The sequence below is a fragment of the Oncorhynchus mykiss genome, chromosome 1, assembly GCF_057628025.1.
Source record: "Oncorhynchus mykiss isolate SJ-2025 chromosome 1, ASM5762802v1, whole genome shotgun sequence".
Lineage (NCBI taxonomy): Eukaryota > Metazoa > Chordata > Actinopteri > Salmoniformes > Salmonidae > Oncorhynchus > Oncorhynchus mykiss.
In genome coordinates this window covers 78,913,521-78,940,453 of record NC_143022.1, presented here as the reverse complement: position 1 = coordinate 78,940,453, position 26,933 = coordinate 78,913,521, and the positions used below count along the sequence as shown (strand labels likewise).

Sequence of the window (26,933 nt, the reverse complement as noted above, 5' to 3'; positions counted from 1 at the left end):
TTTGGACCATGGGCTGGCCTTAATGCATTAACACTCATCCAGGGTTCTATACTTACTTTTTCCACTGGTGGCACTGTTGCACCAAACTTTTTCAGTTGGTGGCACCAGCACATGATTTGGTAGCACAATTTTTTTTAAATTACAAACAATGAGAATTGACCTGGCCTGTGTCCCATAATGTTCTTGCATTCCATACAAAACCAGGCTAACAATGGCTAGCCATCTTTCAAATTAGCTTGTGTTCTTTGAGTTGGGTAGATGAACTCTAACCGCAAAGAAAAGAGACTGTTAAAACAAGAGACTGTTAAAATAAAGTGCAAAATGTATTTATTGCAAATTTCAAAGTGCCATGTGTTATTTTCTATGCAACCTTCCAGAGGGTAGAATATGAAGTATACTTGATACCAAAACGATACAACGGCAATAAAATAGAGAGCTGGACTGTCATTTCCCACATTTTTTTGCTCTCAAAAGCACCCGTTTTAATAGAAAAACAACCAAATTGGATGTTATATGTCAACAACAATGCTTAAACCAAAATAGGGAACCTTTTTTTGAGGTCTGGATAAAATCTGAGAAATGTAGAATTTTTTGTGTAGTACCACTTTCATTCAGGTGCACACCAGCCAGACAGTTGTATTTGGCTAGCAGTGTTTTTGTAGCATACTTGTGATGGTTTTCAAAACAAATGGCCACTGGATTGATGCAAATAATCATGATTCTGCCAGCTAGGCATAGGCTACTTTGTAGTTCACTTTTAATTGCCTTTCCATCTACCCAAAGACAATAAGGCTATCATTAGCATTACTAATGGCTACAAACAGTGGTAGACATATAGTCTACATGGCGACACGCACTGCACATAGCAAGGCTCGACATTCAGTTAAATTTGCCAGTAGTACACAGGGCCAGTGCCCTGCAACTGAAAGCTACTGGCTCAAAGGAACAAAAATACTGGCCCAGGTCAAGACTTGACAGGAAACTGAATAATGTGTGCATAATTTCAATAGCAGGTCATTTGATCTTTCATACAAAAAAAGCCTATAGAAAAAAAAAACTAAAAATGTATGTAAAGTAAGTATGCATTTCCACTTTAAGAATAATGCATTTTTTAATAAGCCTACCCAATGGCGTTAATTAAGCATTGACATTTACGTAATTTTTTCCTTCTAAAATACACTGAGTGTACAAAACATTAAGGACACCTGCTATTTCCATGACATAGACTGACCAGGTGAATCCAAGTGAAAGCTATGATCCCTTATTGATGTCACTTGTTAAATCCACTTAAATCAGTATAGATGAAGGGGAGGAAACAGGTTAAAGAAGGATTTTTTTGCCTTGAGACATGGATTGTGTGTGTGTGCCATTCAGAGGGTGAATGGGCAAGACAAATGGGCAGGCGCATCTGTGAGAAGCACTGGAGTAAACATGGGCCAACATCCGTGTGGAACGCTTTCGACACCTTGTAGAGTCCATCCTCCCATGAATTGAGGCTTTTCTGAGGGCAAGGAGTGGGGTGCAACTCAATATTAGGAAAGTGTCCTTAATGTTTTGTACACTCAGTGTATGTCAGAATAATGTGGGAATTGCCTGACTAAATAGACAGCATGTTCTCGACACAAAAAAAAACAACTTCGAGGAATCCTTCTTCTTAATCATTTACATAGCCAAGATTAAAAATGATTAAAATGGCCTAATCTTTTCACTGGCCCAAGCTGGCCACAACAATGATGATTGACTGGTCTGGAGGGTTTCCAAATCCTCCCATTCATGTCAAGCCCTGACACACACAGACAGGGGCATTCCCGTGCCATTGTTGCCTCTTTAGAAAGTTGGTTTATGTTTTGTCAATTGCACATTACAGTTTGAATAAATCATGAAGATAAAAAAAGCAACCCGTGAACCAAAAATGTACATGACCAGATAAATTTGTTTCACTGGCACTCTTGCGACCCACTAAAAATGTGTGTCGCACTGCCCAGTCAAAAGGTTGCAAAAGCGACTGCTTTGGTCACAGTATCGAACCCTGTCAACCCATGACAATGACCTCATTAAGGAGAGGTGGTGAGAGGGACAACAAGAGGAGCAGTCAACCCTCTCCTGCATTGGCCGTCCCTAACATCATGTGAGATGCTTTCAGTTAAATGCACTACTGCCTGTTCTAGATCTTAACTTCAAACTTTCAGTTGAAATTTCAACCTTTCTATTAATAAAAAATACCCATTTCCCAAGGTCTCCACTGGCTCATACAGAAGATAACTGAGAATGGCACAATAGGCTTTATCCTATCATCTCAACCAAACTTGTACTGTACTTCTAGAGTGTCTGCCATGTGAGATGGTGGAAGGACCAAAGAGGATGATACCTCCGTTGTTGCCATAGACAAGTCTTTGTTTCAAATTACAGCTTTGGCTGTTTGGAATCACTCAAAAACCCATTACATTAACTTTTATGACTTGATCCCAGGTGCAAACTTGTTTTTTGTCAAGCCTCACGCTTTGATGGACTGTCGCTAATAATTTCGAAGGCGTGCAAACCTGAGAAAAAGGGTTACTTTTACATCAACCCAAACAAAAAACAACTGTAAACAGCACAGAGGCATGCCAGTGAAACACACACACCCTCTGTTTGGTGATTAAACCTGTAACCACTTCTAGAGTCTTTGCTGTGATCACTACTGTGCTTTTCTTATAGGGGACTTCAAGGCAATACGCAAATTGTAGTGTATTCAAGGTTTAAAAAAATGCTTCTAAAGTTACTCATTTCCGCTTAAAAATGTCAGACTTGATTTGCGGTAACAAAACATTTACAGTGCCTTGCGAAAGTATTCGGCCCCCTTGAACTTTGAGACCTTTTGCCACATTTCAGGCTTCAAACATAAAGATATAAAACTGTATTTTTTTGTGAAGAATCAACAACAAGTGGGACACAATCATGAAGTGGAACGACATTTATTCGATATTTCAAACTTTTTTAACAAATCAAAAACTGAAAAATTGGGCGTGCAAAATTATTCAGCCCCTTTACTTTCAGTGCAGCAAACTCTCTCCAGAAGTTCAGTGAGGATCTCTGAATGATCCAATGTTGACCTAAATGACTAATGAGGATAAATACAATCCACCTGTGTGTAATCAAGTCTCCGTATAAATGCACCTGCACTGTGATAGTCTCAGAGGTCCGTTAAAAGCGCAGAGAGCATCATGAAGAACAAGGAACACACCAGGCAGGTCCGAGATACTGTTGTGAAGAAGTTTAAAGCCGGATTTGGATACAAAAATATTTCCCAAGCTTTAAACATCCCAAAGAGCACTGTGCAAGCGATAATATTGAAATGGAAGGAGTATCAGACCACTGCAAATCTACCAAGACCTGGCCGTCCCTCTAAACTTTCAGCTCATACAAGGAGAAGACTGATCAGAGATGCAGCCAAGAGGCCCATGATCACTCTGGATGAACTGCAGAGATCTACAGCTGAGGTGGGAGACTCTGTCCATAGGACAACAATCAGTCGTATATTGCACAAATCTGGCCTTTATGGAAGAGTGGCAAGAAGAAAGCCATTTCTTAAAGATATCCATAAAAAGTGTCGTTTAAAGTTTGCCACAAGACCACCTGGGAGACACACCAAACATGTGGAAGAAGGTGCTCTGGTCAGATGAAACCAAAATTGAACTTTTTGGCAACAATGCAAAACGTTATGTTTGGCGTAAAAGCAACACAGCTGAACACACCATCCCCACTGTCAAACATGGTGGTGGCAGCATCATGGTTTGGGCCTGCTTTTCTTCAGCAGGGACAGGGAAGATGGTTAAAATTGATGGGAAGATGGATGGAGCCAAATACAGGACCATTCTGGAAGATAACCTGACGGAGTCTGCAAAAGACCTGAGACTGGGATGGAGATTTGTCTTCCAACAAGACAATGATCCAAAACATAAAGCAAAATCTACAATGGAATGGTTCAAAAATAAACATATCCAGGTGTTAGAATGGCCAAGTCAAAGTCCAGACCTGAATCCAATCGAGAATCTGTGGAAAGAACTGAAAACTGCTGTTCACAAATGCTCTCCATCCAACCTCACTGAGATCGAGCTGTTTTACAAGGAGGAATGGGAAAAAAAATGTCAGTCTCTCGATGTGCAAAACTGATAGAGACATACTCCAAGCGACTTACAGCTGTAATCGCAGCAAAAGGTGGCGCTACAAAGTATTAACTTAAGGGGGCTGAATAATTTTGCAAGCCCAATTTTTCAGTTTTTGATTTGTTAAAAAAGTTTGAAATATCCAATAAATGTTGTTCCACTTCATGATTGTGTCCCACTTGTTGATTCTTCACAAAAAAATCCAGTTTTATATCTTTATGTTTGAAGCCTGAAATGAGGCAAAAGGTCGCAAAGTTCAAGGGGGCTTGATCCAACATGATAATACCTGCAGAACCATCAGCTCTGGGGATCAATATGGTGCACATGTTGTTGTAAATGCCACAGCCAACACAACAGCAAACACATGGTCGTAAGCTCCCTCTGTGTTCCCAGCATGATTTACAGACACCCTGGAAGACTGGATGGCATCTCACCAACGGGCAGCTAGACACCACACGCCTTTAATCTGTGGGCCATGCAGATCTGATAAGATGCGTTTGGGATGTATGGGTCTCTCTTCCACTGCATCGCTGGCCTGGGAAACAACCATCTACAAACTAGGCCTTGTCTGGAGCATCGAATAAAAGAGCAAGGCCAGTCTGCTTCCCTTGGCCCTCGTCCCGACACACTGCTTCCACAAGGATGAAAGCAATTGTGGGAGAGCGAGTGAAATGAAGGATGAGACGAGGATGTGATTAATTTTCCCTCTGCTTCTTTCTGAAGGACGCCACTCTTTCCACTGAGAAACAGAGCATGTCCTGGATGTCTCCTTAACAGGGACCAATAAGAGCCGTGGTCGGTCTAGCCAGCGCTAGTCATCCTACCACCCTTTAGGAGGTGGATGACCTGGGTAGCATACAGACTAACATTGTGCTTGAGTACTGAGACACATATACTCACTGTATTTATTGATGAGGATGTGGTGTCTTTATTTGTTTGGGTGTGTTTAACTGTCCTTAGTCTGTTGACATGACTTCCATGAACAAAATCATCTCAAATATTCTAAACTGAGGACACCGACAGTACGCTACTTTGCACCACAGACAGTTGAGGAAGTGAGTGAGGGAGTGGATAGGGTTAACAAGCTGCTCTTTCCCACCAATGATGACTTCTAGCTTTATCTTCCCAGCGTCACATCACACAGCCATCTCATTAGCCTATTAGATCACTTAGCTTTGCAGACATATGGATCCGTTTTCCAGGCCACATTCCCTCTGTCTTTGTCTGCCTCTCCATCACATTCTCTCTCTGTCAGAAATGAATGTAGCACTTTTCCCCTTTCTCCTTCCCATCCTCTGAAGTCCCAACTTCTGCAGACAGACTAATGTAGCTGCAGACGTGTAATGTCTTCCCCAGAGACGAGGGTACACCACACAAGAACGGACCGACCCAGCCTCCAATAAACTCTGCTTCTCATGAAGCACCGAGGGGGAAGAGAGGGTATTCTACATTCAGAGTAAACTTTCAAAGCTCACAGTCATAAACATGTGATTGATTCTCTCTCATTGTGCTGATATGAAATACAAAGTTTGACAGAAGTCACCCATACTCATGATGCACACTTGAGGCAAGAGAGGGACAGATGGAGGGAGAGTGAGGAAAATAAGGAAATAAATACATACTTAAAAGAGTACAGACCTGAAGCCCTGAGGCCAGAACTGTGACAACTTACTGTATTTTTCATACAAATTAGGAAATTCCAACCTTTCCTTTATTTTGGCCTCTAATTATCTCCCTCTCTCTCATCCTCTAATTACTCTCTCACTGACACTTTCCATCTCTAGTCGACTCTTTCCCTCACATCCACCCTCCCCTGCCCGTACCCACTGTCTCATTAGCTGGGGTGTCATGAGTCAGACCCCCTCCCCTCTCCCACTAGCCCATAGCCTCTGTCCTGTCCCACTGTGGCGGTTAGTCATGGAACTGGGACTGTGCCCACTGGGCAGACTGGGTAGACACTTTCTCACACAGGAGAGAAAACTGGGGCAAAGATTTCAACAGCTGTCTTAGCTATGTAGCCAGAGTGGGGCACGGGGTATATGGTCAATCCACAGTCAGGTACTGGGCTGTCATGGTCAACCAGTAGTTGGATGGTAGTCTTACCACAGGGCACAAATAATTTGACTTTTCAGTGTCTTGAAACTGTTTTTTGAGAAGTAATGATGCTGTATTTTCCATCCATAATCTTTTCTTCAGATGTCCATGGATCACTGCTTTGGGTCTGATATCACCTTCCAGTTGTCTAGTTTGTGTATTGAATGTAGACCAGAGTGTATAGCACAGTGGTCTTCCAGGGCCAGTTTGGGGAACCACTGTAGACCGCATAAAAGAAAACATAACCTTGTGCTTGTCTTGGCGTTTTGGCCGATGCTGTGTGCAGCCCTGTCCTTGTCGTGAGTGTCTTTTCAGCTGTGTATTGAAGCGAGGGAATGCTCTGCGAGCCATTCTGCGGTGCAGTTACTCCTAGCCTGTGGCTTTGACTGGGTGCCAGACATTCCTTCATATGGCTGTCGAATATGATTCATGTGGGATGTGTATCCCACTAGTCCACAAAGCAACAATCTCTCTATGTTACTGTACGCTGCCTCGGCAAAAACCTTGCATGGCCTGCCTCCATGCCATTTATGAGCAGAACTTTTGCTATCAAAACGATTTGCTCATTGGAGCATGACATGGGTTTTCATCTGCTGGTAATGAGTCTTTGCAGAATGTATTCCAAGTTTATTTCAGAAAATCGTTTCCTAATGACTGTTGTCTCTGAAGTATTTTTATCTGAATGCCATTGCCAACATTAACTATGTGTTGAATGCCAGCTGTGTTATCAAGCTGAACAACAACTTTCTACCAATAACATCTTGCTTCATCTTGTAATTCTGACTCCGCTGATGTTCAAAAGGAAATAATATTAAGTCATTGTTATTGTTCAATTGTTGCTCACATTTGCTAGTGGTGTCTAGATTTGCAGTTGTATAATATTGGAAAGTACTGCACCAAGATGGCTGCTGTTGGCCTGGAAGGCTGTACTTAAAATCCAATCTGCCTCCTGGGAGTTGAAACTCTCAATGTCATTCCCACTCACGCTCATAGGCAGGGATTAAATAGCATGGGAGCTACTGTGTAAAGTCACACTCCTCAATCCCTCTTATTTATGCCACTTATAATATTCCATAAAGTTTCAATTTGAAGGAATATTGTGAAGATTGGCAGCTACTAACCTCAATTCCGGCTTTAACTTTGACTCATCTGCCCATGGCTCTTTCTTCAATTCCGGGCTGCCCATGAGAAAATGTCGGCAACAAAACAGGCAGGAGAGGGGGAGTCCAGGCGAGGTTAAGACAAAGGGAAAACCGGCCACCTCTTCTCTCCATTCTATTGTCCAATGGCTTGGTAATAAGATGGACCTCCGATTGCGATTTTGCTATCAATGTGAAGCTCGTAACTGCAATATTCTCTGCTTTTCTGAAACATGGCGTTCAGACAAGATGCCCCCCATGGCTATCCAACTCAATGGATTCTCCATTCACCGAGCGGACATGACAATGAATTCAGGGAAATTGAGAGGGAGAGGGTTATAACTCTTCATCAACAGCAAATGGTATGCTGAAGTTTCGACCCATTGTTCACCCGTCTTGGAACACCTGATGGTCAAATGCTGACCCTTCTGCCTTCTGAGAGATTTTGCAGCTGTTAGCATGACTGCCTGTATATATTCCACCTCAGGACAAGAAATACAACGAGCTGGCGCTTAACAAACTGTACCGGAGCAATGAGTCTGACACCAACAGGCTCCTGAACAGCTTCTATCCCCAAGCCATAAGACTTGGGGATATCTGCATTGGCAACAGGGACTATCTGCATTGATCCTTTCATTTATTTTTAATTTTTGTACTCACTCACACACACTCACATATAATCATAGTATACACTGCTGCAACTGTTTATCATATACCCTGATGGCTAGCCCCCTTACCCCTATATCTACCCCTACCACTCCAGTATACCAGCACATTGTTAATATGGTATTGGCACTGAACTACGTTCTACATTCTCCCAACCAATTGTGCAATTTTTTTATTTTTTGGGGCGTTTTGTGTAACTTAAAAAAAAAATGTATTGTGTACATAATGTTGCTGCTACCGTCTCTTATGACCGAAAATAACTTCTGGACATCAGAACAGTGATTATTCACTGCAGACTGGAAGAAACCAATTCCTTTAACGAGTCCGACGAGAAGGATATCCTGCTTTCACTGGAACAGGCCCAGATCCAAGCCTTTTGCGTGAAGAAAAGACGCAAAGAAAGGGGACACAGAAGCCAGAGGCGAGCGAGCAAACTCCCACTGCCTTCCATTCTCCTTGCTAATGTGCAATCATTAGAAAATAAAATTGATGACCTACTATTAAGATTATCCTACCAACGGGACATTCAAAACTGTAACATCTTATGTCTCACCAAGACGTGGCTGAACGAAGAATTGACAATATAGGGCTGTCAGGATTTTCTATTCACCGGCAGAACAGAGATGCTACCGCTGGTAAGACGAGGGGTGGAGGTGTGTCTTTTTGTCAATAACAGCTGGTGCGCGATGTCTAATATTTAATAAGTCTCGAGGTGTTGCTCGCCTGAGGTAGAGTACCTTATGATAAGCTGTCGACCACACTATCTACCAAGAGAGTTCTCATCTGTCATCTATTTACCACCACAAAGCGGGGCTCTCAACCAACTCTATAAGGCCATAAGCAAAGACGAAAATGCTCACCCAGAAGTGGCGCTCCTAGCGGCCCAGGGACTTTAATGCAGGCAAACTTAAATCAGTTTTACAATTTTTTTCACCAGCATGTCACATGTGCACCCAGGGGGAAAAAAATCCTAGACCACCTTTACTCCACACAGAGAGATGCATACAAAGCTCTCCACGCCCTCCATTTGGCAAATCTGACCATAATTATATCCTCCTGATTCCTGCTTAAAAGCAAAAACTAAAGCAGGAAGTACCAGTGACTCGCTTAATACGGAAGTGGTCAGATGACACGGATGCTACACTACAGGATTTTTGCTAGCACAGACTGGAATATGTTCCGGGATTCATCCAATGGCATTGTAGTTGCATATTCCTGATTTCCCTGAAAAGTTGCATATCGCGGGGACTATTCGAAGCTAGTGTAGTGCACCCTGTGGCGTACTACACTAGCTTTGAATAGTCCCCGCAATATGCAACTTTTCAGGGAAATCAGGAACCAATACACACAGTCAGTTAGGAAAGCAAAGCTTAGCTTTTTCAAACAAATCCAGACAGCTGATGTTCTGAAAGAGCTGCAAAAATCTGGATCCCTACAAATCAGCTGGGCTATACAATCTGGACCCTCTCTTCCTAAAATTATCCACCACCATTGTTGCAATCCCTATTACTAGTCTGTCAACCTCCCTTTCGTATCGTCTAAGATTCCTAAAGATTGGAAAGCGGCCGCGGTCATCCCCCTCTTCAAAGGGGGAGACACTCTAGACCCAAACTGTTACAGACCCATATCCACCCTGCGCTGCCTTTCTAAAGTCTTCGAAAAGTCAAGTTAACAAACAGATCACTGACCATTTCGAATCCCATCGTACCATCTCCGCTATAAAATCTGGTTTCCGAGCAGGTCACGGGTGCACCTCAGCCACGCTCAAGGTCCTAAACGATATCATAACCGCCATTGATTAAAGACAGTACTGTGCAGCCGTCTTCATTGACCTGGCCAAGGCTTTCAACTCGGTCAATCACCGTATTCTTATCAGCAGACTCAACAGCCTTGGTTTCTCAAATGACTGCCTCACCTGGTTCACTAACTACTTCTCAGATAGAGTTCAGTGTGTCAAATCGGAGGGCCTGTTATCCAGACCTCTTGTAGTTTCTTTGGGGGTGCCACAGAGTTCATTTCTCGGGTCAACTCTTTTCTCTGTATATATCAATGATGTTGCTCTTGCTGCGGGTGATTCTTTGATCCACCTCTACGCAGACGACACCATTCTGTATACATCTGTCCCTTCTTTGGACACTATGTTAACAAACCTCCAAACAAGCTTCAACGCCATACAACACTCCTTCAGTGGCCTCCAACTGCTCTTAAATGCTAGATAAACGAAATACATGCTTTTCAACTGATTGCTGCCCGCATCCGCCCAAAAAACTAGCATCACTGATTGGGATGGTTCTGACTTAGAATATGTGGACAACTATAAATACAGTTGAACTCTGAAGTTTACATACACCTTAGCCAAATACATTTAAACTCAGTTTTTCACAATTCCTGACATTTAATCTTAGTAAAAAGTCACTGTCTTAAGTCAGTTAGGACCACCACTTTATGCTAAGAATGTGAAATGTCAGAATAATAGTAGAGAGAATGATTTATTTTATTTTATTTCTTTCATCACATTCCCAGTGGGTCAGAAGTTTACATACACTCAATTAGCATTTGGTAGCATTGCCTTTAAATTGTTTAACTTGGGTCAAATGTTTCGGGTAGCCTTCCACAAGTTTCCCATAATAAGTTGAGTGAATTTGGCCCATTCCTCCTGACAGAGCTGGTGAGTCAGGTTTGTAGGCCTCCTTGCTCGCACACACTTTTTCAGTTCTGCCCACAAATGATCTACAACTTTGGAAGTATGTTTGGGGTCATTGTGCATTTGGAAGACCCATTTGCGACCAAGCTTTAACTTCCTGACTGACGTCTTGAGATGTTGCTACAGTATATCCACATAATTTGCCTTCCACATGATGCCATCTATTTTGTGAAGTGCACTAGTCCCTCCTGCAGCAAAGCACCCCCACAACATGATGCTGCCATCCCTGTGTTTCACGGTTGCGATGGTGTTCTTCGGCTTGCAAGCCTCCCCCTTTTTCCTCCAAACTTAACGATGGTCATTGTGCCCAAACAGTTCTATTTTTGTTTCATCAGATCAGAGGACATTTCTCCAAAATATATGATCTTTGTCCCCATGTGCAGTTGCAAACCATAGTCTGGCTTTGTTATGGCAGTTTTGGAGCAGTTTCTTCTTCCTTGCTGAGCAGCCTTTCAGGTTATGTTGATTAAGGACTCGTTTTACTGTGGATATAGATAGTTTTGTACCTGTTTCCTCCAGCATCTTCACAAGGTATTTTGCTGTTGTTCTGGGATTGATTTTCCACAAAGTATGTTCATCTCTGGGAGCATCTCCTCCTGAGCAGTATGACGACTGCATGGTCCCATAGCGTTTATACTTGCATACTATTGTTTGTACAGATGAACGTGGTACCTTCAGGCATTTGGAAATTGCTCCCAAGGATGAACCAGACTTGTGGAGGTCTACATTTTCTTTTCTGAGGTCTTGGCTGATATCTTTGGATTTTTCCATGATGTCAAGCAGAGGCACTGAGTTTGAAGGTAGGCCTTGAAACACATCCACAGGTGCACCTCCAATTGACTCAAATGGTGTCAATTAGCCTATCAGAAGCTTCAAAAGCCATGACATCATTTTCTGGAATTTTAGCTGTTTAACAGCACAGTCAACTTAGTGTATGTAAACTTCTGACCCACTGGAATTGTGATATAGTGAATTTTAAGTGAAATTATCTGTCTGTAAACAATTGTTGGAAATATGACTTGTGTCATGCACAAAGTAGATGTCCTAACCGACTTGCCAAAACTATAGTTTGTTAACAAGAAATTTGTGGAATGGTTGAATAACGAGTTTTAATGACTCCAACCTCAGTGTATGTAAACTTCCGACTTCAACTGTACCTCGGTGTCTGGCTAGAATGTAAACTCTCCTTCCAGACTCACATTAAGCATCTCCAATCCAAAGTAAAATTTCGGAACAAAGCCTTCATTACTCACGCTGCCAAACATACCCACGTAAAACTGACTATCTTACCAATCCTTGACTTGGCGATGTCATTTACAAAATAGCCTCCAACACTCTACTCAGCAAATTGGAAGCAGTCTATCACAGTGCCATCCATTTTTTCACCAAAGCCCCATATACTACTCACCACTGCGACCTGTTTGCTCTCGTTGACTGGTCCTCGCTACATATTCGTCGCAAAACCCACTGGCTCCAGGTCATCTATAAAGCTCCGCCTTATCTCAACTCACTGGTCACCATAGCAACACCCACCCGTAGCACGCGCTCCAGCAGGTACATTTCCTTCCAGTTCTCTGCTGCCAATGACTGGAACGAATTGCAAAAATCACTGAAGTTGGAGACTTATATCTCCCTCACTAACTTTAAGCGTTAGCTGTCAGAGCAGATTACCGATTTCTGCAGCTGTACACAGTCCATCTGTAAATAGCCCATCCAACCAACTACCTACTGTACCTCATCCCCATATTTGTTTTTGTTTTTCTGCTCTTTTGCACACCAGTATTTCTACTTGCACATCCTCATCTGCACATATATCACTCCAGTGTAAATTCCTAAATTGTAATTGCTTCGCCACTATTTTCCTATTTATTGCCTTACCTCCTTACTTCATTTGCACAGGCTGTATTCAGATTTTTCTATTGTGTTATTGACTGTACGTTTGTTTATCCCATGTGTAACTCTGTGTTGTTGTTTTTGTAGCACTGCTCTGCTTTATCTTGGACAGTTTGCAGTTGTAAATGAGAACTTATTCTCAACTGGCCTAACTGGTTAAATAAAGGTGAAATAATTACTTTTTTTGTATACATTTTTTTTGTTGAGGAATACACCACCTCAGTCCTCGGCTTCATCAATAATTGCATCCATGACGTCGTCCCCACAGTGACTATACGTACATATCCCAACCAGAAGCCATGGATTACAGGCAACATCCGCACTGAGCTAAAGGGTAGAGCTGCCGCTTTCAAGGAGCGGGAGACTAATCCAAACGATCATAAGAAATCCCGCTATGCCCTCAGACAAACCATCAAACAAGCAAATCGTCAATACAGAATTAAGATTGAATCCTACTACACCGGCTCTGACGCTCGTCGGATGCAGCAGGGCTTGAAAACTATTACGACCTACAAAGGGAAACCCAGATGCGAGCTTCCCAGTGACGTGAGCCTACCAGACAAGCTAAAGCCTTTTATGCTCACTTCGAGGCAAGCAACACTGAAGCATGCATGAGAGCACCAGCTATTCTGGATGACTGTGTGATAACGCTCGCGGTAGCCAATGTGAACAAATCCTTTTTTTACATTTGTTTTTATTTCACCTTTATTTAACCAGGTAGGCTAGTTGAGAACAAGTTCTCATTTGCAACTGCGACCTGGCCAAGATAAAGCATAGCAGTGTGAACAGACAACACAGAGTTACACATGGATTAAACAATTAACAGGTCAATAACACAGTAGAAAAAAAGAGAGTCTATATACATTGTGTGCAAAAGGCATGAGGAGGTAGGCGAATAATTACAATTTTGCAGATTAACACTGGAGTGACAAATGATCAGATGGTCATGTACAGGTAGAGATATTGGTGTGCAAAAGAGCAGAAAAGTAAATAAATATAAACAGTATGGGGATGAGGTAGGTAGATTGGATGGGCTATTTACAGATGGACTATGTACAGCTGCAGTGATCGGTTAGCTGCTCAGATAGCAGATGTTTGAAGTTGGTGAGGGAGATAAAAGTCTCCAACTTCAGCGATTTTTGCAATTCTTTCCAGTCACAGGCAGCAGAGAACTGGAACGAAAGGTGGCCAAATGAGGTGTTGGCTTTAGGGATAATCAGTGAGATACACCTGCTGGAGCGCGTGCTACGGGTGGGTGTTGCCATCGTGACCAGTGAACTGAGATAAGGCGGAGCTTTACCTAGCATGGACTTGTAGATGACCTGGAGCCAGTGGGTCTGGCGACGAATATGTAGCGAGGGCCAGCCGACTAGAGCATACAGGTCGCAGTGGTGGGTGGTATAAGGTGCTTTAGTAAGAAAACGGATGGCACTGTGATAAACTGCATCCAGTTTGCTGAATAGAGTATTGGAAGCTATTTTGTAGATGACATCGCCGAAGTCGAGGATCGGTAGGATAGTCAGTTTTACAAGGGTAAGTTTGGGTAAGTTAAACAGGTCAACATTCACAAAGCCGCTGGGCCAGACGGATTACCAGGACGTGTACTCAAAGCATGCGCGGACCAACTGTCAAGTGTCTTCACTGACATTTTCAACCTCTCCCTGACCGAGTCTGTAATACCTACATGTTTCAATCAGACCACCATAGTCCCTGAGCCTAAGGAAGCGAAGGTAACCTGCCTAAATGATTACCGCCCCGTGGCACACACGTCGGTAGCCATGAAGTGCTTTGAAAGGCTGGTCATGGCTCACATCAACAGCATCCTCGCGGACGCCCTAGACCCACTCCAATTCGCATACCGCCCCAACATGTCCACAGATGACGCAATCTCAATCGCACTCCACACCTCCCTGTCTCACCTGTACAAAAGGAACACCTATGTGAGAATGCTGTTCATCGACTCAGCATTCAACACCATAGTGCCCACGCAACTCATCACTAAGCTAAGGACTCTGGGACTAAACACCTCCCTCTGCATCTGGATCCTGGACTTCCTGACGGGCCGCCCCCAGGTGGTAAGAGTAGGCAACAACACGTCTGCCATGCTGATCCTTAACATTGGGGCCCCTCAGGGGTGTGTACTTAGTCCCCTCTTGCATTCCCTGTTCACCCACGACTGCGTGGCTGAACACAAGTCCAACACCATTATTAGGTTTGCTGACGACACAACAGTGGTAGGCCTGATCACCGGCAACGATGAGACGGCCTATAGGGAGGAGGTCAGAGAACTGGCAGTGTGGTCCCAGGACAACAACCTCTCCATCAATGTGAGCAAGATAAAGGAGCTGATCGTGGACTACAGGAAAAGGCAGGCCGAACAGACCCCCAATAACATCGACGGGGCTGTAGTGGAGCTGGTCGAGAGTTTCAAGTTCCTTGGTGTCCACATCACCAACGAACTATCATGGTCTAAACATTCCAAGACAGTCGTGAAGAGGGTACAACAAAACCTTTTCCCCCTCAGGAGACTGAAAAGACTTGGCATGGGCCCCAGATTCTCAAAAGGTTCTACAGCTGCACCATCGAGAGCATCCTGACCGGTTGCATCACCGCCTGGTATGGCAACAGCTCGACATTTGACCGTAAGGCGCTACCAAGGTTAGTGCGAACGGCCCAGTACATCACTGGGGCCAAGTTTCCTGCCATCCAGGACCTATATAATAGGCGGTGTCAGAGGAAAGCCATTAAAATTGTCAGACTCTCCAGTCATCCAAGTTATAGACTGTTTTCTCTGCTACCGCATGGTAAGCGGTACCGAAGCGTTAAGGCTAGGACCAAAAGACTCCACAAAAGCCTCTACTCCCAAGCCATTAGACTGCTGAACAATTCATAAAAATCGCCACGGGACAATTTACATTGACAATAAATAATACAACCTGAAACTTGATCTTTGTTACGGAATGGGTAGCATACAACACAGGCGAACTACCACATTTTTACAACTGTTTCTAAGTGTAATGATTGAATAAAGTAATTTGTACTGAATTCTGAAATGTTGAGCTATGTCTGTGACCTCTGGTGTCCCCTCTTACCGGTGAGTCGATCTTGAGGAGTGCGATGTCGGACTTCTCATCCATGTCTTTGATATTGGCGTCGTAGGTGGCGCCACTCTTCAGCTCCACCTTTACTCGATGTTTATTGGCCACAACATGGGCGTTGGTCACAATCTGTCCATCCTCTGACACCACGAACCCTGAGCCACTGGACACTGCCACCTCCCGCTTAGAATATGTCATCCTGAGAGAGAGGGAGAGAGGGAGAAAGATATGCAGAAAGGGAGCGAAAGAGAGAGAGATACATTTATATAGAGAAAGGGAGTGATTTATAGAAATAGGGAGGAGAAGGGGGATGGAGAGATGAAGACAGGGAAAGAGGATGCAAGGCAGAAGGAGAAGTACGTTAAAAGGGAGGGTTTTAACTTAAATGTTTTACCAACTAGTGTGGTCTCACATCCAGGTGGGTTGTAAATTAAACTCTGGTATGTGTCTACAGATATTCAAGGACAAACACATACACACACACACACACACAGCTGTGTTTTCGTGAAATTTCTGGACTTTTTGGAGTGTAAAAGTTTCACCATTAAAAATTTTCCCTAACCCTAAACCTAAACCTAATCCCAAGACTTAAAACCTAACCCTTCAATTTAAAATAGCATTTGAACAAATTCAGGACCTGAAAAAAGTTTTTGTTTTCCTACCTTTTCAGGACATTAAGGTGAAGTGTTAGGACATTGGGGTCCTGATAATGTAGGAAAACAAGTACACACACACACACAGGTGCCGCTCTTACTTGCGATAGAGTTCAATGTGAACCACGGCTGGGGCGATCCGCTCCACCACGTCAGCGATAAAGTTGTATTTGTGTCTCAGACTGTTTGGGTTGTCCTGGGCTAGAAATACATCAACAGAGACAGGACGTTGGGATAATAAAAAAAATGAACTCAAAAACAACCACAAACACAAATACAACGAAATGATGTAACAGCAATGCAAGAATAAGCCCAGTATATGAAACTGGTCCCAAAGAGAAATGGAAAAGATGACAGTCCATTTGTGGCATAGACAGAGTCTTCCCCGTGCTTCTGTCTCTGTCTGTAAGTGCCTTTGACTCTTCTGTAAGAAGATAAGTCAGAAAATGTTGATGACTGACCATGTAATTACATCATACTGAGAAGGCATACAAGTATTTTTCCAGGCTGTGAATTATAGTAAGTCTTCTCTGAAGATTATCATAGACATTTGGCTTTTTAAAGATAAGATAATCATGTTTCATCTCCTTCATCTTTCCACACCCCTCAAGTAATTATGTTTAAAATAAATAAAGAAAGCACCATAGAGGTTTTGTCATACAATCCAAAACCTTGCTGTAGTTTGCAAAGGTTGTTTAGTTCAATTATATTACATGGGAAAGAGACGCCCATAAGCCTAGCAGATGGGTTGTGAAGAAAAAAAAACTTCCTGCTTGAGGCACAGTTAAACCAACACAAGAGTAGAATGAGCACAGTCTTGGCATACTGCATCCTACTTAATTATATGCTGAGAATACCCCATTTCTTTCCTGTGTAAGAAGGGAAATTCCATGATAGTATCCATATCCTCAGGATAGCTGTAATTTGCCCCAAGATATGGGGATAGTATGATGGCATATGTCCCTGGTTCAAATGTTTAAGATATGAGTGCATCGGTCCGCGGGCCTGCTCCGGTATCTAGACCTGAGATCAATCTGAAGTATCTAAAGAGGTCATCTTTACCACTTGACCTCTTCATTGTGCAATGTTATGAAGATACTTGGCATGTCCTCTTGACACAGACAGACTGATTTGTTTCCACAGACACATCATTGCATTGGAAATGAAGGAGAATGGGGTTTTGGCCAGTTGATGACGTAATCTTTCTTGCTGATTTGGGAAAATCACAAAGCAGATGTAGTCAGTGTGTGGTTCTTCCATAGCAGTGCAGGTTATTATTGCCAGTGTTGCCTTGTCTGTAGACCGTGACAGGATATTTCTTAATGAGACACTCTGTCTGAGGAGCTGGGGCTCAGATCAGGTCAACGAATGCTGGGATGAAGTCGACCGCTGGACAAATAGAAAAGCATATGGACCAAGGATGAGAGCATCTACTTGAACCTCAACTCCCTCCAAAATCCTGAATATCATTGGAATGCCTTTGAAAAGGAGTTTTAATAACTAGCGGTTTTTACTGTTCTGAAATGATGGAGGACTGTACGTTGAGTCGACCCACAGTTACATATGCATAAGCCTTACAGAACTACATACATACAGTATGTTGAGTCGACCCACAGTTACATATGCATAAACCTTACAGAACTACATACATACAGTATGTTGAGTCGACCCACAGTTACATATGCATAAACCTTACAGAACTACATACATACAGTATGTTGAGTCAACCCACAGTTACATATGCATAAGCCTTACAGAACTACATACATACAGTATGTTGAGTCGACCCACAGTTACATATGCATAAGCCTTACAGAACTACATACATACAGTATGTTGAGTCGACCCACAGTTACTGTCTGCCAGAAATTGACAGAGTAAAATAAATACAAATTAAAGATATCCTATGTACGCACGCGCACACACACACACAGTTAAACCGAGATAATGGCTTTTTGATTGAAGTGTTCTGACCCGAGGCAGGCATGCTTCACTACAGACTGAGAGAGAGGAGAGAGAGGGGGACCAGGGGAGATGCTCTTAAACAGCTATACAAGCTATACATTGGTTTAGGGTATTCAAGCATCAGGCTTCAGGTCTCATTTTTAATTGAACAATGTCATATTGATGAAATAAATCTAAACTTAAATTCTACAGAGGCAAAGCAAAGCCTATCCTATCAGGGTGTAGATGTAGCCTGTCTATTGCGGCTCCCTGAAAGGTAGTCCTTGTTGTCCTATCAGTTACCTTCTTCTGGCCTGGCTGTCTGGCTGTCTGGCTGTCTGGCTGTCTGGCTGTCTGGCTGTCTGGCTGTGCTCCTGTAGCCTTCAACTTCACCACCTCAGAGGTGGGGGAACCAGACGAAAGAGTGGAGGAGGATGGGGGTTGTATAGTTATCCTAAATGGCTCTGTAGTGCCACATCTTCTCTCGACTTGTCTCGTTACGTCTATGCAACATATAGCAACGCACAAAACCACTCATAAGCTAGCTCAGCTAGCAGGTAGCTCAGTGGTTAAGAGCGTTGGGACTGTAGGCTAACCGTAAGGTCACTGGTTCGACTCCCCGAGCTGACTAGGTGGAAAATGTGCCGTTGAGCAAGGCACTTAACCCTATTTGCTCCTGTATGTCACTCTGGATAAGGGCATCTATTAAATGACTCAAATGTAAAAAATAGAATGAAACAATGCGCTTGTCATGCTGTCAATGGGCCAGCTCAGTAACCTCCTGTCGAAGAGGCATTCCATCCCTCTATTAGACACACTGTGTCCATCTCCCTATAATTCCCATATGTCTGCTATACAAACTCACTGACCTCTCCAAGAAAAGAACCCTGATTCTTGTATCAAGCACTCCCCAACACACACTGGTCTGCCTGCCTGTCCACACTGTTGCTGCTTTATGAGTTTTTCCATAAGGAAGCTGCTCTTCCTTTCCCCCATCATACGGGCAGAGGGATTGGGTTGCAGTGTCAGTGGGGTTGTATTCCCTCTGCGGTATTACTGTAGTCCAGGTCCCTTGCTGTAAGGCTGTGGTGCAGCAATGCATTGGCTCCACTGAATACACACTCACTAAGTCTTTGAAAGGGTCCCCTAAGTCACATGATACATATTCCCTGAGCTGTGTGAACATACACGGAAAAGCCCAATCACAATTCAATCCCTAGACCATTGTTTCGTGATAACCCTACTGATGAATTTAAAGTGCCAAGAGAGGAAGGGGAGAGGGAGAGAGGGAGAGAGAAAGAAAGAAAGAAAGAAAAAAGGAAAGAAAGAAAACAGAGCGCTGAAAGGAAGAGTGGCAAGTGAGAGGCAGAGACGAGAAGAGAAAATACTTGTACGATCAGCATACTGTACATGATCCACCAAGCATAATCACAGACAATTTTCATTCTCTAACTGTACACCAACACAGCTTGCCAATGTAAAGCTAGCAAGCCCCAATCACTCACTAGAGCTATGCATTATGTTGCTGTTCCTTTGGGTGTGTGTTGAAATGAAATGCATGAAAGGGTTGTTCTCAACATCCTAAAGTCAACATGTTTATTCTCTTACCTCTTGTGAAATATCAATACATCTCAAACGTGTTTCTGCAGGCCATATATGCCATTCTGTGACTAAATGAGTTCATTAAGAAAACACACAACGGGCCCACGGGACAGCAAGATTTGACCTGAATCGTGGGCCAGCTCAAACAACTTGCATGATCGACAACTTCAGAAAACAGATTCAAATGACATCATGCACCAGTGTAATTTAATGTGTTTGCTTTAAGAGAGGCCATTGAGGCCAGTGGTCCGGAGCCTCTCTTTACTTGGCCAGGGGCCTTCATGTAGCTTGGCACAGAGCTGCACTCTGTTTTCTTAGGCTGTCTGGAGCTGGAGAGGAGCTGGATCAAATGTTTGCATCCCAAATGTTTGCAAAATCACTGAGGAGACACTCTCTGACATAACTTTGGCATGCCTTGTGTATCCTTGTGTTGGAAAAGGTAAACATGTGGAGATATTAAAAATAGATAGTCTACTGTCATACACATACTGTACATTATGTGCCTGCACACGTACATTAACTGTCTGACAATGAATAATCTAGAACCCAAAAGGGTTCTTCAGCTGTCTCCATAGGAGAACCCTTTGAATAACCCTTTTGGGTTCCAAGTAGAACCTTTTCCACAGAGGGTTCTACCTGAAACCAAAAAGGGTTCTCCTATGGGGACAGCCGAAGAACCCTTTTGAACCCTTGTGGTCCAACTAAGAACTAAACACATGGGGCCTGATTCCGACTTAGGAAATGACGCCTTTCTTACGCACTCCTTTCCTTGTCACTTCTCAGTAGTTGGAATTCAGACTAACATGAAGATGTGTGAAGGACTTTGCAGGCGTGATTCCATTCCGCACGCTGAATAAATGTAATTCAATCGCTGAAAACCCTCCCACTCACTGGGCAAGAGATTTTATTTCAATGCGGTTTTCAGTACATTTATCTTAAGCCATCCCTTTAAATACAGTGTACCTTTTAATTAGAATTTTGTCGACAGGTTTAATAGAATATATCGGGAGAACAGGTTCAGAATACTAGCAATCAATGAAAGAAAGCCATCTACAGTATATGCATATGAGTCTTTGTTTCAGCACCAATTGGTAGCTTTAAAAATACTCTGATCTTGTAGATTATTTAGGGGTTGGAAAGTATTTATGAATCATAAAAAAACAGACTTGGAGAGCCTTTGGCATGAAAGAAAAAAACTGTGTTTTGATCCATTCTGAAAATTGCCACACTCAGTTCTTTAACCCACGGTAATGTTGGAAGATAAGTGTACATAGAATTATAATAGGGAGAATACTGCACAGAGGAAGCAAATTAAGGTAAACTAAACAATGGAATTATATGGAATGATAATGTAGGCCATACCAACTGAAGGGAACAAAAAGTACATTGGCAGTTGAATATGTGTTATTAAGCCTACTGACAGACAATACTGATAGAAGCTAATATTTAACCTGATAGAAATAAGAAATAGAAAAATTCGGAGTAACTCATAATTAAAAGATTCGAGAGTACCCATCCCTGCAAGTTAAAAGGTTGTACAATTTAAATTCTGCATAATGGCATAGCATTTCATAAACTTTACTGTGGAAAAGTTTATGTGTGAATATGCTTCAGTTTGCTCTCATATGACTGGTTTCACACTAAGATTGAATCATACTACACCGGCTCCGACGCTCGTCGGATGTGGCAGGGCTTGCAAACCATTACAGACTACAAAGGGAAGCACAGCCGCGAGCTGCCCAGTGACACGAGCATACCAGACGAGCTAAATTACTTATATGCTCGCTTCGAGGCAAGCAACACTGAGGCATGCATGAGAGCATCAGCTGTTCCGGACAACTGTGTGATCACGCTCTCCGTAGCCGACGTGAGTAAGACCTTTAAACAGGTCAACATACAAGGCTGCAGGGCCAGACAGATTACCAGGAAGTGTACTCCGGGCATGTGCTGACCAACTGGCAGGTGTCTTCACTGACATTTTCAACATGTCCCTGATTGAGTCTGTAATACCAACATGTTTCAAGCAGACCACCATAGTCCCTGTGCCCAAGAACACAAAGGCAACCTGCCTAAATGACTACAGACCTGTAGCACTCACGTCCTTAGCCATGAAGTGCTTGAAAGGCTGGTAATGGCTCACATCAACATCATTATCCAAGAAACCCTAGACCCACTCCAATTTGCATACTGCCCAAACAGATACACACATGATACAATCTCGATTGCACTCCACACTGTCCTTTCCCACATGGACAAAAGGAACACCTATGTGAGAATGCTATTCATTGACTACAGCTCAGCGTTCAACACCATAGTACCCTCAAAGCTGATCACTAAGCTAAGGAACCTGGGAATAAACACCTCCCTCTGCAACTGGATCCTGGACTTTCTGACGAACAGCCCCCAGGTGGTGAGGGTAGGTAGCAACACATCTGCCACGCTGATCCTAAACACTGGAGCTCCCCACAGGTACGTGCTCAGTCCCCTCCTGTACTCCCTGTTCACCCACAACTGCATGGCCAGGCACGACTCCAACACCATCATTAAGTTTGCAGACGACACAACAGTGGTAGGACTGATCACCGACAACAACGAGACACCCTATAGGGAGGAGGTCAGAGTAACAACCTGTCCCTCAATGTAACCAAGACTAAAGAGATGATTGTGGACAACAGGAAAAGGAGCACCGAGCATGCCCCCATTCTCATCGACGGGGCTGTAGTGAAGCAGGTTGAGAGCTTCAAGTTCCTTGGTGTCAACATTAACAACAAACTAGAATCGTCCAAACACACCAAGACAGTTGTGAAGAGGGCACAACAAAGCTTATTCCCCCCTCAGGAAACTAAAAAGATTTGGCATGGGTCCTGAGATCCTCAAAAGGTTCTACAGCTGCAACATCGAGAGCAACCTGACCTGTTGCATCACTGCCTGGTACGGCAATTGCTTGGCCTCTGACCGCAAGGTACTTCAGAGGGTAGTGCGTACGGCCCAGTACATCACTGGGGCAAAGCTGCCTGCCTTCCAAGACCTCTACACCAGGTGGTGTCAGAGGAAGGCCCTACAAATTGTCAAAGACCCCAGCCACCCCAGTCATAGACTGTTCTCTCTACTACCGCATGGCAAGCGGTACCGGAGTGCCCAGTCTAAGACTGCTTCTCAACAGTTTTTACCCCCAAGCCATAAGACTCCTGAACAGGTAATCAAATGGTTACCCGGACTATTTGCATTGTGTGCCCTTCCAACCCCTCTTTTTACACTGCTGCTACTCTCTGTTATATGCATAGTCCCTTTAACTATACATTCATGTACATCCTACCTCAATTGGCCTGACCAACCAGTGCTCCCACACATTGGCTAACCGGGCTATCGGTATTGTGTCCCACCATCCGCCAACCCCTCTTTTTATGCTACTGCTACTGCTTGTTCATCATATATGCATAGTCACTTTAACCATACCTACATGCACATACTACCTCAATAAGCCTGACTAACCAGTGTTTGTATGTAGCCTTGCTACTGTTATTTTCAAATGTTTTTTTACTGTTGTTTTATTTCTTTACTTACCTACACACACACACACACACACACACACACACACACCTTTTTGTTTGCACTATTGGTTAGAGCCTGTACGTAAGCATTTCACTGTTAGGTCTACCTACACCTGTCGTATTCGGCGCACGTGACAAATAAACTTTGATTTGATTTGACTCCAGCAATTCTAATGTCAAATGTATCTGAAACAAGTGTCAATCAGATTAGTCATTGACCTAGCTCTTATCAATAGCTCTTATCAAGTTGCATGGAGTATGTTATTATTTAGATCAGAAAAAAAGAAAGAAGATTTTCCACTTGGAACCGGTAGGTTTGCTAGACCTTATTCATGGTTTCCTCGAGTGTAAAGGTGGTGGAATTAAGTCAAGGTCAGAATACAGCATATTTGTAGACATACCTCTGCATCACCTTAATTTAGTCTAAACTACATGACCAAAAGTATGTGGACACCTGCTCGTCAAACATCTCATTCCAAAATCATGGGCATTAATATGGGGTTAATATGGAGTCCCCCCTTTGCTGTTATAACAGCCTCCACTCTTCTGGGAAGGCCTTCCACTTGATGTTGGAACATTGCTGCAGGGACTTGCTTCCATGCAGTCAAAAGAACATTAGTGAGGTTAGGCATGATTAGGGCTGGCTCGTAGTTGGTGTTCCAATTCATCCCAAAGGTGTTCGATGGGGTTGAGGTCAGGGCTCTGTGCAGGCCAGTCAAGTTCTTCCACACCGATCTCGACATTGTCATGTTGAAACAGGAAAGGACCTTCCAAAAACTGTTGCCACTAAGTTGGAAGCACAGAATCGTCTAGAATATCATTGTATGATGTAGCATTAAGATATCCCTTCACTGGCACTAAGGAGCCTAGCCTGAACCATGAAAAACAGCCCCAGACCATTATTCCTCCGCCACCAAACTTTACAGTTGGCACTATGCATTGGGGCAGGTAACGTTCACCTTGCATCCGCCAAACCCAGATTTGTCTATTAGACTGCCAGATAGTGAAGTGTGATTCATCACTCCAGAGAACACGTTTCCACTGCTCTAGATTCCAATGGTGGTGAGCTTTACACCACTCCAGCCGACACTTGGCATTGCGCATGGTGATCTTAGGCTTGTGTGCGACTGCTCGGCCAAGGAAACCCATTTCATGAAGGTCCTGACGAACAGTTCTTGTGCTGATGTTGCTTCCAGAGACAGTTTGGAACTTGGTAGTGAGTGTTGCAACCGAGGATAAAAAAAATGTTCACGCCACATGCTTCAGCACTTGGCTGTCCCGTTCTGTGAGCTTGTGTGGCCTGCCACTTCGCAGCTGAGCCATTGATGCTCCTAGATGTTTCCACTTCACAATAACAGCACTTAAAGTTGACCGGGGCAGTTCTAGAAGGCCAGAAATTTGACGAACTGACATGTTGGAAAGGTGGCATCCTATGATGGTGCAACGTTGAAAATCACTGAGCTCTTCAGTAAGGCCATTCTTCTGTCTATGGAGATTGCATGGCTGTGTGCTCGATTTTATACACCTGTCTGCAATGGATGTGCCTGAAATAGCCAAATCCACTAATTTGAAGGGGTGTCCACATACATTATATATATAAAAGTATCTCTACCCACAATGAATAACAGGTGAATAGCGCACTATAAAGGGAATTCCATTCCATTTCGGGTCAGAATCGGGCCCTTGGAGCACATCAAACACACAAACACAGTTAAAGATCACTGGCTCATCTCTCTACCACCTGTAGGTGAGTTGTTAGTGTGAAGGTTGTCTTTGTACCCTCCCCAGAGACACAATGCACGTGCAATTAGAAAGTTGAGGGAAATAGAAACCACTTAAAAGGGTGTCACAAATCTATTAATGTTATGATATTTCATAAGGAAAAAAAAAATCTGGGATGGATAGATGGTCTGGTTTATGTTGTGTCCCACTGACTCTGATAACAAGTGTCTCAGTTTGCAGGTCAGCTGCACTGGCTGAAACTGAGGACTCACAGAGTGGAGTCCAAAGAAATAAATAATACATTATCCATGGTGAAGTCAGCAACAATGACCTATTGCATTAATTATGCTACTTTAGATCAATTAATTTGGAGGGTTATTCCCATGTGACTGTACGCATACCAGAGCTAATCCATACCGTTAATAACAAGTTAATATAATTAGTGACTTAGTTCAAACAAGCAAAACTAAGCAAGGATTACTGCTTTTCATGTGTGAATGAACAAAAACAAAAACCAGCGCATTTCAATGGTAGCCTTTGTTTTACTGTCAAAGGACACTTGATGTTTGTGCCCGTGGGATGCATAACCAGCTGCCACATCTGGATGTTGTTGCCCACCATACTGTCACACACTGATTCCTTTCTGGTGAGAATTCATGACTCTAAATATCAGCAAGGCTGAATCTTATTTGATATAGATTGAATGGAACAATTATGCGTAATCGAGTTATGCTCACTGATTTAAAGTTAGGAAGTCACCAGTAATAATGATTATGAAATACACACAAACAGCACATTCAAGACAAGACGGTGAAATGGGAATTATATGTATAATTTTCTTCAAAGCCTTTACCTTTCCCACAAGCTCCCCGTTGAATGAACATAACAGGTGGCTGCTGAAGTTTCAGTGCCCGGTTGCTGACTCTCTTGAGCTCGCAGATGTTACGGTAAGATACGCCGTCGCTACCACATACAGGATCCGTGGTTTTGCAGGCGCAAACGCCGCTCTTCCCTCTTCTTCTGACAGTGGCAGAGTACCCCACTCCGCCGGACACCGAACACTCCAACCCCTCTCCACACACCGGGTCTCCAAGCTTTCCATTGCCGCCGCACGCTTCGCCCTCTCCAGAGGCACACACGGGGCAGCAGTTGCAGTGGTCCAGGACTTGTCCTGCTAAGCACTCCGCTGGCATACGGGGACACATCGCCTTGTGACAACGACTGGGACAGCTGATAACGTACCTATTGGAGATCTGTGCTTCAGCAAATAGGGATGCCAAGCAAACGGTTACGCAAAATATTGACCAAAACATGGTGGTTTACTGTGAAACACAGTTTAAAAATATGGGAAAGTAAACAAAAAGTGTCCGGGCTTCTCTAAACTTGCAGTACTTTGGTACATGTGAGCTGAGGAGTGTAGAGCAGAGCAGTTGATGTAAGGGATTAAGAGAAGCTCCACTTCCACTGTGCACCAATAAGCAACTGAGTATTTTAGCTGGCACTGCATTTATACAAAAGCCTACTCAATTCCACATGACCCGGCACACTTTCTAGGCAATAACAATACGCATTTCTATGGTTGGTGTGTGTGTCACGTGTTAAAGGGAAGCGCTTTGGTATGTATTCATACCTTTTTTCATTAGGCCTATTTGAATGAATTCTATTTTGAAATAGACGAAATTTAGAATATGCTACACATTTGGAATAGGCCTATCCTGGATC

At 43.4% G+C, this 26,933-nt stretch overlaps 1 protein-coding gene across 1 annotated transcript in view; it reads right to left on the bottom strand.

Annotated features, from left to right (window-relative positions):
* LOC110529506 (serine protease HTRA1A) overlaps nt 1-26,696 on the bottom strand; it is a 35,104-nt gene extending 8,408 nt beyond the window's left edge. Inside the window, exons 1-3 of the mRNA XM_021611753.3 lie at nt 26,065-26,696; nt 16,494-16,593; nt 15,734-15,938 (exon numbers count right to left, since the gene is read on the bottom strand). Of these exons, the coding sequence (XP_021467428.1) occupies nt 15,734-15,938; nt 16,494-16,593; nt 26,065-26,524 (765 nt within the window). The 5' untranslated portion in view covers nt 26,525-26,696. The remainder of the gene's footprint in view (nt 1-15,733; nt 15,939-16,493; nt 16,594-26,064) is intronic.
* Nucleotides 26,697-26,933: the final 237 nt, after the last annotated feature.